General features: G+C 47.4%; 1 protein-coding gene across 1 annotated transcript in view; it reads right to left on the reverse strand.

Moving 5' to 3' along the window:
- KCNK16 (potassium two pore domain channel subfamily K member 16) overlaps positions 1–13,923 on the reverse strand; it is a 48,971-nt gene extending 35,048 nt beyond the window's left edge. Inside the window, exon 1 of the mRNA XM_088445338.1 lies at positions 13,711–13,923. Coding sequence (XP_088301464.1) covers positions 13,711–13,923 — 213 coding nt within the window. The remainder of the gene's footprint in view (positions 1–13,710) is intronic.
- Positions 13,924–14,265: the final 342 nt, after the last annotated feature.

Consider the following 14,265-nt stretch of genomic DNA (forward strand, 5'->3'; position numbering starts at 1 on the left):
TCTCAATTCTATATACTGTAAATTAATATTAGTTTGGGAGGGGGGGGGGGGGGGGGATATTTGGTTGTCCATTTAAAAACTGGACAATACTGTACCAGGATGGAAAACAGACAAAGGTGATGGTATAGTGAATGTACAACCCCCCAAATGATGGCATCCATTCTAAGGGTGATATCCTCAGCCAGACCTCACATACTATATTTTCTTGTAATGAAGTTATTGATGACAACAAATTAGGTTAATAAAATGCAACGGTGACAAACGTAAAGCACGAATACAAAATAATATAATAAATATAATCACTGTACGTAGATCTCCTCATCTGAAAATCTAAACCTTTTGTGGATTGGTTGCATTATTGCATCACTTCCACAACCAAAGCTGTAACCTACACTACGGGCGGTCGATGCTTACTGCATGATGTGGTGTCCAAACGTCCGATATGTCGGGCACCGGCTCCATCCACTATGCCAGCATCGGCATCTGGGTCGTTCCATCGGCCCTACATGCAGGCCGACGGAACGACCCCGATGGACGACCCGCAGGGTCACGCATAGTGGGTACACACTGGCCGATGTGGACGATATGTCAGCCCAATCAGCAGGATCAGGCGACATATCGTCTAGTGTGTACCCACCTTTCCTTTACCTGACTCTTCTTCTCCGCATTCCTCTCACCCCTCTTCTTTACCTCCTTCATTCCTGTCACCTGTCTAATTCCATTATCCCCTCTTTTTAACAGCCTTAGTAATTTTAACTCGCCCCCATGTACCTGCCTCATTTCTATCATCTAGTTTACCTCTCCTTCTGGCCTGCCCCCTCCACTTCACCCTGTCCACTGGCTACTGCCCTCTATTCCCCAGACACAACCCTCCACCCCTCCCTCAGTCACTACCAGTGCAAAACACACACACACACACACACATTTACTTACCCCTAGGGGTGCCTCAGCAATGCACACAAAAAAATAAGCCCAAAAACAAGCAACAAGCTACTTGCAAAAAAAAGAAGCCCAATTCCGCTTGTTATAAGCGGACTTGGCAACTATGCATGAGCCGCGTAAGCTTCCTCCGCGCTACCAACCAGAATCGTGCTTGTGACGTCAGACGGGTGGAGACTACACAGGAGACTGAGGAGCCACCCGGGATGCACCTATCCAACGTGTAGGGCGTCATCCATCAGGTCCAGGTTATCCACAAGGTGAACATTGGACTGTAGGTGTTCGAGATGCAAGCTTACCCAATCGGTGGAGAGGGGGAGGGGCAAGGCACCTGTACAAATGCAAATCTGTGACCAACCAATCAGCTGCAGCTGCGCTACTGGAGCAGGTAAGCAGAGGAAGCTGCATTCAACAGGCAGGCACAGAAAGAATAGGGGGTACAGACAGAGGCAGAAGGGGATACAGATTGAGGCACAGAGGGGCAGAAGGGAGCACAGATAGAAGTACAGAGATGAATAGGGGGTACAGATAGAGGAGCAGAGAGGCAGAAGTGGGCACAGAGATGAATAGGGGGTATAGAGTCAGTAGCTGGGTACATATAGAGGCACAGAGAGGCAGAAGGAGGACCAGATAGAAGCATGGACAGACGGACAGACACAGGGAATTACAGATAGAAATGTGCAATTGGTTGGTTTAGGTGATACAATAAATTGATTTTGTACAAAGGTCACTTGACTGATTTTTTTTTTTAAACAAAAAATGGTGTAGAGGCATGTGGGCCTGGGGTCAGAGGGTGGGCATGGACGTCTGCTGGATGTACCAACAGGCCAACACCAATAGGGTAAATGTCTGACAAACTGACAAAGGCTGGGCTATACTGACAATGCAGGAGCGGATCAAATAGGTAGGTTCCCTGAATCTTTAACTTTCCTAGGGCTCCTTGAAATGATAATCCAGTTCTTCTGTCCATGTTTGTATGACAATGAGACAGTAGGTGGCTGAGAGTGCTGTGGGGCTGGCTGGTATGCAGGAGCACCCTGGGGCAGGGTAGCTACCGACGTTGGACATTGTACCCTTCCTCCTGGGCAGAAACAAGTGAGCAAAGTTGTGCCCGGGGTGGAGTAAAGAAAGTCACAGTGAGGAGCGGGGCTCAGAGAGTACAGGGGTGAGACGAGAGCGGCACAGGGTGCATTTAGCAAAAGAATATCTCTGTAGATCATTTATGATTCTTTTACATTTTTTACATTTTCAATTAGACTCACATGTTCCACTTTATCAAAATTCAGTGCGTGTGTGTGTGTGTGGGGGGGGGGGGGGTTGTGGTGTTAGCATGCTCCGGGCACCATGGCTCAATGCCAAGCCTCTGCACCCCCCCCCCCTCCACCAAAAAACTGAAAATCAGGATCAAGGTGCACAGCTCCACGCTCTCTCCCCCTTATCAGTCCAGTGCTCACACCACAGTGCTTCTCCCAGAATGCAAAGTGCACCCGGCGGGCGTGATGACGTCACACCCTGCATTCCGGGTAGAGAAGTGACGACGGTCCGACGGACTGGACCAAAATACTGCCGCCGCCAGTCCACCTGCACCAGTTCCCCCGCCACCCCTTCGGTGGGTGGTAGCTGGCAACAGACATGCAGGTGCGGGCATGAGTATGTAGCTTTTGGTGTCACCCCCTTGGAGGGTGACACCCGGTGCAGCACGCACCCACATTGTGATGCCACTGGTGGGGATTGCTAAGCAGGAGTGGTCCGAGCACCCCTGGCAAAGTAAGGGACTGCTCCCCCCCCCTTATGCCCACAACACCAAGTGACTTGGGCCTAATGTCCAATCACTTATAAAGGGCCTAATGCCCAGGGTTAATAACAGGAGACCTGGACCTAATTAATAGTCATAATGCCCAGGGTCACTTACAGGTGGCTCATGTCTTGGCCTGCCTACTTGAGGGCACACAGAAGTGATCTGGGCCTAACGTCACTTTTTGATAATGGGGCTCAGGCTCTTGTATAGTGCCCAGGGCCTAATGCCCAGGGTAACTTGCAGTGGCACAGGTCTAATGCCTGCCTATCAGTGCAACAAGCCTGTGGCCTCACTAGCCCCATGGGCCTATTGCTCGACAAAACTGGGGGTCTAAGGAGTGGTTATATAGATAGGCCTCACAGAGGGCCTACCTGTTATGCTGGATAAGGCTGTTGTAAGGAGCTTTGGCCCTCATTCAGAGCCGTACGCTCTGAGCCATCCTCCATAACTATGGAGCGTCCTCCTGGACGCTCGTATAGCTGTGGGTCACCACCCACAGCCTATACGAGCGTGCAGTTTGATGGCCACGATGGTCTTGACCATCGCGACCATCGAAACTGCGAGCCGGAGCCTGCGGTTGAGGTTTTCAACCGCAAGGCCCGGAGTGATTTTGGCTCTATCAGAGCCAAAATCACTCCCACTGACATCACTAGTGATGTCAGTGGGCCGGCTTCTGACGGTAGGCGTTCCCTTAGGAACGCCCCCGTCAGGGAGGCACGCCCCCGGCACGCCCACCAAAGGGGGCGTGCTGTCAATCAACATCGACAGCACGCCCCCTTTGATCAGACACAACGAGCGAAGGACTTTCTTTCGCTCGTCGCGTCTGGCGCATGCGCACGACGGAGCTCCCTCTGTCGTGCGCCTGCTCAGTGCAGAACATCGACCCACTTGCGAGCGGACAGCCGCTCGCGAGTGGGTCTGAATCAGGCCCTTTGTTAGCTCTTTTGCTTCCCCCATAGCAGCATTCACCAGTCCTCAGCTTCCCTCTGCCAATGCCAGGCATCTTTCTTGACCAGGCATATTCTGGTTCTTGACGTGACATGTGTTCCTCCCCGCCCACTGCCGCTGGTGAACTAGGGATGGCCATTGATGATTCATAATCATCGATGGTTTATGGCCGATGTCGAATATTTTTCCCATCGACGAGGAAGCATAACCGAAATGTTTTTTTTTCAAGGTGCCGGGACACGGAGCATAGCTCTGCCCCCCGCCACCCGCCCCCACTGGTTCTGATTGGCCCACAGGCCAGTCAGTCATGGAACAGGGATGACCATCGTTTGGTGAAGCCATCTATTTTACCATCGATGGTAACCATACCGATGGCCATCCCTATGGTGAACTGACTGCTCCACTTAGCAGTGTCTGCGTCAGACGCCGTGAACGGGTGGAGCTATGACACGCCGAGCCACAACTGGCTTGCTGTGGCCACCCAATTGACTGGAGGTTCACAAACTGCAATTGACTCGCAGTCAACGCCAATTTCAAACAGCCCCCGCTTCCTATTGGCCCCCACTGATGTGGAGACACATCTCCTCTGCCCTTCGCTGAACTTCAGCACTGACTGCTGCAGTAGAGTACATCTCCACAGAACTACTATACTACTGTGATTCTACCCCCCCTCTCCCGGTGCCCCTGGCGAGTGTCATCCTGCCCAAGGGGTAGATACGCCCGTTGCAAAGCATGCCATCTACTGTAGGTCCCAAATGCACGAGGATGAACTGGCATCAGAGCCTAATTTTCTTACATTTGCCAATTAAACAGACCCTATGGAAACCTATGGGGGCTGCTTTTGCAACTGAGGGGCCACAGCAGTTATCGGAGGATCAGCTGCAGTCTCCTATTCTTATCTATGGAGGATTCTTAATTTTTTGCAGGTATCCGCCTCAAAACAGCAGACATAAATGTGTACCTAAAGGAGAAAGCACTAAAGGAAAGACAGAGACAGAACACACAAGGCACGGGCAAGAGTGAACATCCAAAAAAATGTAGCCCGGACCTGTTGGATAGGGCTTATCACCAGCACTCCCAGCAGCAGGTAGACACAGAAAAGAGGGGGAGAGAGAGAAAACATGAGGACACAGAGATAAAAATAGGGGGTAAGAGAAACGGAGAGAGAAAAGAGGGGGAGAGTGAGATGGAGAAAAGAGAGGGGAAAAATATGGAGGAAGAGGAAGAGGAAAAGACAGGAAAAGAGGGGGAGAGAGAAAACATGAGGACACAGAGATAAAAAGAGGGGGTAAAAGAGAAAACATGAGGACACAGAGATAAAAAGAGGGGGTAAGAGAGAAAACATGAGGACACAGAGATAAAAAGAGGGGGAGAGAGAGAAAACATGAGGACACAGAGATAAAAAGAGGGGGTAAGAGAAAACATGAGGACACAGAGATAAAAAGAGGGGGTAAGAGAGAAAACATGAGGACACAGAAATAAAAAGAGGGGGTAAGAGAGAAAACATGAGGACACAGAGATAAAAAGAGGGGGTAAGAGAAACAGAGAGAAAAGAGGGGGAGAGAGAGAAAACAAGAGGCCAGAGAGATATAAAGAGGGGGTAAGAGAAACGGAAAGAGAAAAGAGGGGGAAAGAGTGAGATGGAGAAAAGAGAGGGGTAAAAAATGGGGGGAAGAGGAAAAGACAGGAAAAGAGGGGGAGAGAGAGATAAAACATGAGCACAGAGAGATAAAAAGGGGGTTAGAGAAACAGAGAGAAAAGAGGGGGAGAGAGAGAAAACAAGAGGCAAGAGAGATAAAAAGAGGGGGTCAGAGAAACGGAAAGAGAAAAGAGGGGGAGAGAGTGAGATGGAGAAATGAGAGGGGAAAACATGGGGGAAAGGAAAAGACAAGAAAAGAGGGGGAGAGACAGATAGAAAAGGAGAAAAAGGTGAAATGATGGAATAAGAGAGGGGATAGAGAAATGGAAAGAGGGGGATGGGTACAGGGGCACCTTGCTCCCATACAACTAATAAGGGGTCCAAAATACTAGTAATATAGTTGTGGAACACATGGTTTTACCCCTGGGGGCACTAAGAGTATGTATCTGACGAGCAACTTGGAATGATTTGTGTGATTGGTACATGGAACACTTTTATTAATAGCCATGATTTAATTCCGTGTATAACTTTGGTTATAAAGTATACACTAGATGCTATGGGACAGGTCCACTGTCAATTAATCTGCTGCGTGTATTCATATGTTAGGACACATTGCAGTACAGCCATGTAGAATGAGTATTTTGCATCTGCCAAATGTTACATGCTTGCTGTTGTATAATACATCTGAGACAACTCAGTTATTCTTATTGTTAGATCGCCCCCTAGTGCACAGTTCAGAGATTTCAATAGATTTAAATAAATCAAATACTGCAATCAGAAATATTAATAAATTGTTTTTAGAATGAACCAAGACTAGTAATTGATTTATTACAGCAAAATAATGTTGTTGTTTCATTGTTTAACATAACTCAAACTATACTATATGTATCAACATTAACAAAATACCCATTGTTACCATTTTCACTGCAGCTGCTGCCATTTATTTTCAAAAAACAGAATTGTAATGTTGAGTATTAGAACTTTCTTTTCCTTTTAGTAAATACAAATTCTAATGATTCCCTTTGTGGTATTAAAGCTAATTAACCACCTTGTAAAAGATCTAGATGTTCAAAACACCCAACTGTTCCAATTGTGGAGGGATAGTCGAGCTTTTCGGACAGTGACGTCCTACCCCTGGGCCGCAATGTCCCGCAGGGAGGATTTGAGGGAGGGTGGGGGTGACACCTTCCGTAGGGCAGGAGTGACAGGGTCGTATGGGCACGATGTCCACATTGTGCTGTGAGAGACTGGTGGCAGCCCAGCAGCGGTGTGAGCGCTGGGCATGCCCCTAGCATGATGAGGTCACGCCCCTCCCAGGCATCACGCAGCGGCGGTGTGGCCTTCGGCGCACACAGGATGTCCTGTCTGTGTCGTCGCAAAAGTTGGGAGATACGGTTCAATGTGAATCCAAAATGCTTAGAAGTGGTTCATGTCATACTTCCTCCTCTGGGGCAGCCAGGTCAGTACAGAGAGCGTGGCGGCACAATTGTGTCATCATGGCCCCACCCACCGCCATACAGTCCTGAGAAAACAAGAATTGTATAGAGGGGGAGGGGCTACAATGATGCGATTCATCGCGAATCGCCTGATATGTGCCACATCAGACTGCCCACTTGTGCTCTGTAAGTGGGTGCATGTGCGGATGGGGGACACTGTGAGCAGGTTGCGGGAGACTTTTCCGGGGTGCCAGTAGTGCCATCCAATTTTCGGAAGCCTCCTGGCCATTCCGGGAGGGTAGGCAAGTTGGGTTCATGTTAATTGCATGTTGTTTTTAGCCATATTCTGAACCACTATTATATATTTTTCGAAATCCATGTAGTTTTGGATTCACATTAAACATTTCCTTGAAGACTATTCATCTGAAAAAAATCACATTTTAAAATATAAAAATGAAGTACAGTACTTCACAAAGACACGGACACTATGGGGTCAATTTACTAAGAATCGTGTCCTGCCCGTGTCTGTCCGTTTTTAAACACGGGTAGGAACGATTAGAATCGGGAGTTTATTTTAAAAATAAATTCGGGAATTTACCAAGGTCTCGTGTTTGTCAGGATCGTGTTTCCCGATGGTGTATCTGATTGATCCTACCTGTGTTTAATTCCTGGGTTTCCTGCCCGTTTTTCCTTCCCAAACAAGCAATCTGCACATATCAGTGAGATACGTGCAGGTAAAAGGTTAATTTTTAAAATAACAATGACGTGCCTCCGCCCTTCCCCTCAAAGCATAACCAGCCCGGGCTCCTGAGCCAGTTCTGGTTTGAAAAAATACAGGGAAAAAAAATGTGTAGGGTTCCCCCATATTTTCGGAACCAGCACCGGGCTCCCAGAGCTGGTCCTGGTTTTAAAAATAGGGGAAAAAAATGCGTTCCCCCTATTTTTAAAACCAGCATCAGACTCAAATCTACCCTTTCACCGGGTCTCCCCGACCAATGCATTAACACCCCAAGCTAGTCAGCATAAGCCGGGGATCTCGGGGGAGGTGGGGACCCCCCCCAATAAATGGGACCACCTTCTTCCAAGCACCCCAGGCTTTCGCTGAAGCCCGGGGCTCTCCCCTGCACCCCTGGGCGGTGGGTGCAGGGGTAATAGCGGGAAACTTTGAATGATACTATTGTCTTTTACAGTATGATTTGATACAGAGAGTGCTGGGTCCTGCTATTAGTATATATATATATATATATAATATGTATGTGTGTATATATATATATATATATATATATATATACACATACACACACATACACAGTCAGGTGCATAAATATTGGGACATTGACAGAATTTTCATATTTTGGCCTCTATTCACCACCACTATGGTTTTGAAATTAAACAAACAAGATGTACTTTGACTGCAGACTTTCAGATTTAAATAGAGGGTAATTACATCCAAATCAGGTGAACGGTGTAGGAATTACAACGGTTTCTATATGTGCCTCCCACTTTTTAAGGGGCCAAAAGTAATGGGACAAACTAAACAATCCTAAATCTAACTTTCACTTTTTAATACTTTGTTGCAAATCCTTTGCAGGCAATTACAGCCTGAAGTCTGGAACGCATAGACATCACCAGACACTGGGTTTCATCCCTGGTGATGCTCTGCCAGGCCTCTACTGCAAATGTCTTCAGTTCCTGCTTGTTCTTGGGGCATTTTCCCTTCAGTTTTGTCTTCATCAAGTGAAATGCATGCTAAATCGGATTCAGGTCAGGGGATTGACTTGGCCATTGCATAACATTCCACTTTTTAGCCTTAAAAAACTCTTTGGTTGCTTTTTCAGTATGCTTCGGGTCATTGTCCATCTGCACTGTGAAGCGCCGTCCAATGAGTTCTGAAGCATTTGACTGAATATGAGCATATAATATTGCCCGAAACAAGGAGGTATGTTTTGGATCATGAGCAGTTCCTTTCCTTCTACATACTCTTCTCTTCCCATCACTCTGGTACAAGTTGATCTTTGTCTCATCTGTCCATAGGATGTTGTTCCAGAACTGTAATGGCTTTTTTAGATGTTGTTTGGCAAACTCTAATCTGGTCTTCCTGTTTTTGTGGCTCACCAATGGTTTACATCTTGTGGTGAACCCTCTATATTCACTCTTGTGAAGTCTTCTCTTGATTGTTGACTTTGATACATATACACCTACCTCCTGGAGAGTGTTCTTTATTTGGCCAACTGTTGTGAAGGGGTTTTTCTTCACCAGGGAAATAATTCTTCTGTCATCCACCACAGTTGTTTTCCGTGGTCTTCCGGGTCTTTTGGTGTTACTGAGCTCTCCGGTGCATTCTTTCTTTTTAAGAATGTTCCAAACAGTTGATTTGGCCACACCTAATGTTTTTGCTGAAAGTCTGCAGTTAAAGCACATCTTGTTTGTTTCATTTCAAAGCCATTGTGGTGGTGAATAGAGGCCAAAATATGAAAATTCTGTCAATGTCCCGATATTTATGCACCTGACTGTATATATATAATCTCAGAATAACCCAGCACACTCCTTCCGTGAATGTAAAGTGCCGCGGTGCCCGCTGAACATGCAGATATAAAATTCCAAAAGGCGGCACTCAGCGGTTGAATAAACTGAATGATAATGGCACAGCAAGTGCTTGCAACGTTTCGGGCTTTTAATTGCCCGTCGTCAGGCTACATAACCATACTGTATAAATACACACACAGTACATTATACTTTTTGAAAACATCAGTAAAATATCACTTTGATAATTTTATTGATAGGAGCCCCAACAAGTTTGTTGCCCAGGGGCCCCCACAGACCTTAATCCAGCCCTGGCCAAAGGGCAGGCACGCTGGCAATTATAGTTCTACTGTGAAAAACGGGATGTAGTTATTAGATCGCCAGACGAGATGCTGTTGGTCTCAATGCCGACGGTTCAAGTCCGACACGGGACTTAAGATAGGCGTCGAAATACTGACGCCTATCTTAATGCCGATGCCGGAATCCTGACAGACGCCATCCCAAATGAGGTAAGTCCGGGGCGTTTTAGGAGCTAGCCGCTGGGGGGGAGAGGGTTAGGTTTAGGCACCCCAGGAGGATTTAGGATTAGGCACCGTTACGGGGCGGTTAGGCTAGGGAACGGGGGGCTAGGGTTCGGCGCCACTGGGGCGAGGTTAGGGTTAGGCCCTACCCCCCATGGGAGGGTTAGGTTTAGGGTGCGGGAAGGGGGGGTCAAGCACCCCCGTAGGGACTTAGGGTCAGGCACCACCCCGGGAGTTTTAGGAGTAGGCACCACCAAGGTAGGGTTAGGATACTTACCAGCCGTCGTCGGAATCTCCTCCTGTCGGGCTTTCAGTCGGGATTTAAACTGGCGGCTGAGCGGAATTTCCACCACAGTCCGTAAAAAACAATAGTATAATTCTAATCTTTCCACTATTACCCCTGCACCCACCGACCAGGGGTGCAGGGAAGAGTCCCGGGCTTCAGCATAAGCCTGGGGTGCACTGGAGAGGGGGGACCCCTTTATTGGGGGGTCCCCACCCACCCTGAGATCCCCGGCTTGTGCTGACTAGCTTGGGGTGTTAATGCTTTGGCCAGGGAGGTCCGGTGAAAGGGTCCCCTGGCTGTGGCATTACACCCCGGCTAGATATGAGTCCTGTGCTGGTTTAAAAATAGGGGGAACCCCCATGCATTTCCCCTCCCCCTTATTTTTAAAACCAGGACTGGCTCTGGGAGCCCAGTGCTGGTTATGCTTTGTGAAGGGGTGGCCACATCATTTATGTTTTAAAAATTAGCCATTTATTGAACCCAAAAGGCAGAAAAATACACGGATCACCCTGATCTGTATATGATTATTTTCTACACCCTGTTCAGGAGGGGGTCTATTTGTAAGTTCTATTTTAACACTGTGTTTGAGTATACGGGTTGGGGGGCTTGGACTGCACACCCTAATTCTAAACATAATCAGAGATGCTACCCTGCTGAGATTTGTAGTTCCACTCAGAAAAAAGAGAAAATGCAGGTGCATACTCCATATACTAAACACTGCCAAGTAGAATAATAATTATAATAAGTTCTGCAAGCCAACTGCCGGGGTGGTTGGCTTGAGCTGGCCTGGGGGGCCCCGTGTCCTAGACTGGAACCTTAGTGTTAGGGACAAACCTGATGATGAGGTCACCTGGATGCGGTGGGTGGGCCACGATTATGCTAAGCACCTCCAATTTACTCTAGGTTATATTGCAGTTTATTATAATAATTCTGATTGGCAGTGATTAGTATTTGGAGTGTGCCTCTGCATTTTCTCAATTACCTGTATACAGCATCAAAACACATCTCTATGGGCTTTGAATAAAAGACATGAAACAGTGCATCATGGGAGAAGTGCAGTAGTTGGGCTCCTGTCATGTATGTTATCCATGTAGGGCTCTGATGTGACCGTAGATCATGGAAATGTTAATTTTCTGTTCCAGTTATGTATAGGGTACAGTGTATATGAAATCCTCACTAAGTATCTGGGACCTGGCGCTGGATTAGAAGCATAAAAAGCTGTTTTTATCACAGAAGAACAAACGTATTAAGAAATATTCTATTATTTCCTAAAATGTGTACTTCACATTTACTGTAATTAGAGGCTTCCACTTTTATAGTGAAAATTAAGTAGTTACTCACCCTTGCCTTAACTGTGGCTGTCCGGTCCCCTTGTCCTGCTCCTCTGCATTGTTGAGGTCATCGGTCGCAACAATTTAGGGTTACATCAGTCCCTGCCCCATTGCAGCATACACTCCAAATATTTTACCTCATGATTACACATACATACATCATACCTCCCAACATGACCCTCTCCAGGAGAGACACAATGCTCCGGTCCTGGACTTCGCTGCTAAGAGTTGAGGCTGCAGCACATTTCAAAATTCAAATAGGGGACTGGGACTCACTGGTAGTTGGTGTGACTCCCCTATTTGAATTTTGGACTGTACTGCAGCCCCGCCCCTGGAGCAACCACCAATCATAAATTACCAGGGAAGTCCAGGACCAGAGCATTGTGTCCCTCCTGGAGAGGGTCATGTTGGGAGGTATGATACATACATACATACATACATACACACACTGGGCCTTACTTGGTTGAAAAGTAAACTCTATTTCATGCTTTTATTAATTGCAAGTTGCATTTTTTTGTAATGTGCATGAGCAAATTTGTGCAATGTGCATCTTTTTCCAGGCGTACACCCAATCTGTGACTACACATGACTTAAGGCCCCCATACATCAGCAATTGATTGCAGCAATCGTACAATTTGCACTCGATTGTGTATAAAAAATGTTCCCTTTTTCAATCGATTGTGGCAATTCTGCAATCAATTGAAAAAGGGAAAGATTTTTATACACAATCGATTGCAGATTGCACAATTGCTGCAATCAATTGCTGATGTATGGGGGCCTTAAGAGGCCGGGATCAGGGCTGGAGCAGGTGTGCAGACACAGGCATTGGTTGCCGTGCAGATATAGTACATTGGGGGCGTGTTGTGGGTGTGCAGATGTGATGTGTGACTAAAATGGCCGCCTGAAGGAGCCCAGGCTGCGGATGCAAGAATACTGGTACACTGGTGATGATGACAGCGTCTGATTGGTTGCAAATGTAAAAACACACCCATTTATGCAAAAGCACTGAAACAGCACGAAGTATGTTTTAACAGTCACTTAACACTGCAGTAAACACTGAGGGGTCTATTTACTAAGCTGTGTTAGAAGACAGAGTGAAAAGTGATAAAGTGCCAGCCAATCAGCTCCCAACTGTCATTTTTCAAACACAGCCTGTGAGATGACAGTTGGGAGCTGATTGGCTGGCACCTTATCACTTTTCACTCTGTCTCCTAACGCCATACCTCCCAACTTTTGAAGTCCGGGAAGAGGGACCCTTCGTGCGCCTATGGCGCGTGCGTCTGAAAAGGGGTGGGGCTTCCAAAAGGGGCGGGGTATCTATGAAACAGGGCGTCTATAGTGGGCGTGCCCAGCACTATAAAACAGGGCATCTATAGTGGGCGTGCCCAGCACTCTCCGAGATGCTGGGCATCCCCCAGGTTCTCCCTACACTAGCATGCGCACGGCATCTGTTCACCTTCTGCACACCCATCTGTTTTGCTATGCAGAGCAGCGGTATGTGCTCTCCCCAACTTCCCCCCCACTGCGGGACACTGTGGCCCGCGGGTGGGACAGTCCCAGAAAAATGGGATTGTCCCGCTGAATGCGGGACAGTTGGGAGGTATGCCTAACACTGTTTAGTAAATAGACCCCTTATTTTACACCAATATTAAATGCATCATACTCAGCTGGGGAAGGATGTAGTCTGCACATATATTTTTAAGTGTTGTCAGTAAAACAAAATAAAATGTATAAAAATATTTGCATGTGAGATACTCTAAGCGCACATTCCCTGTACTGCCTTTGCAATGTCAGGGCCGAAAATAGGGGTGTGCAAGCGATCGGTGCAGTCATCCAGGGTGCAGAGCCCTGGGGGTTGTACCATCGCTGCCCCTGCATGTGACTGGCAGGAAGCATGGTATGGAACCCTGCAGCCAATATTGCTACTGCAACACCGCCCTGTTACAGCACTGTGCATTGTATACTGCGCTTTTTACCCTGGAAACGCGCCTACAGTCGTACTTCAGCCGTATCAGACGCAGGTGTACATTAAGGGGAGGGAGCTGCAGGTACAGCAAATGCATTTTGCAATACCGTATGCTTGCAGCTGTGAATAAGGCTCTCTAAGGATAAGCTACCAATATGGAGCGTGGGAGGAAACCGGAGTATCCAGGAGAAACCCCCATAAACATACAAACTCCACACAGACAGGGTCCTGGTCTGAATCAAACCAAACATGCTTATTTACCAAACAGAAACAACATTGAGGTTGAATGACGGTCAGTCTGTAGTGTGCACATCATACAGTACCTGTACAAATTGTTCAATGGCTGCGGCATCTAAGCAGGTGTAGTTCTGGAGGAAGCTGAGCTTGGCAAGCTGGAACTTGTCCCTGGAGTTGGCCTCAGCTTCTTTCTCGAGGTGCTGGAACATTACGGCCCCCAGGAATAAGTATATGAAATAGCCTAAGGAGAGAGCCACAGCCAGCATGGTCTGCCGGCTGCGGAAGAACATCTGGGACATGTCTGCAGTTTATGGACCAGTTTCCCGTTTATGGCACCTACAAAGCCATCCTGTTATATGCCTATTCCACATAGAAGTCCACCAGGCACGAAGATAAGGTGTCCCCGTTAATTTCTGTTACCTCCTCGTCCTTATCAGGACTGGAGCCTCATCTTCGCAGGGTGGCAGAATAAAGGACATCACTTTTTCATTTTTAGGAGATGTCATGCAACCTGCGATGCTTCCCTAAAACTTCCAATGGGGTCAGTTGATGAAACACTGGGACCATGACTTGTGCCAATTCATGGAGCTCAAACATGGACAGGTCTCTCTTCCCTCGGCGTCCTCTTCTGCTTGTCTGGA

The sequence above is a fragment of the Taudactylus pleione genome, unplaced genomic scaffold (assembly GCF_031769625.1).
Source record: "Taudactylus pleione unplaced genomic scaffold, aTauple2 ptg000378l, whole genome shotgun sequence".
In the NCBI taxonomy this organism is placed as follows: Eukaryota; Metazoa; Chordata; class Amphibia; order Anura; family Myobatrachidae; genus Taudactylus; species Taudactylus pleione.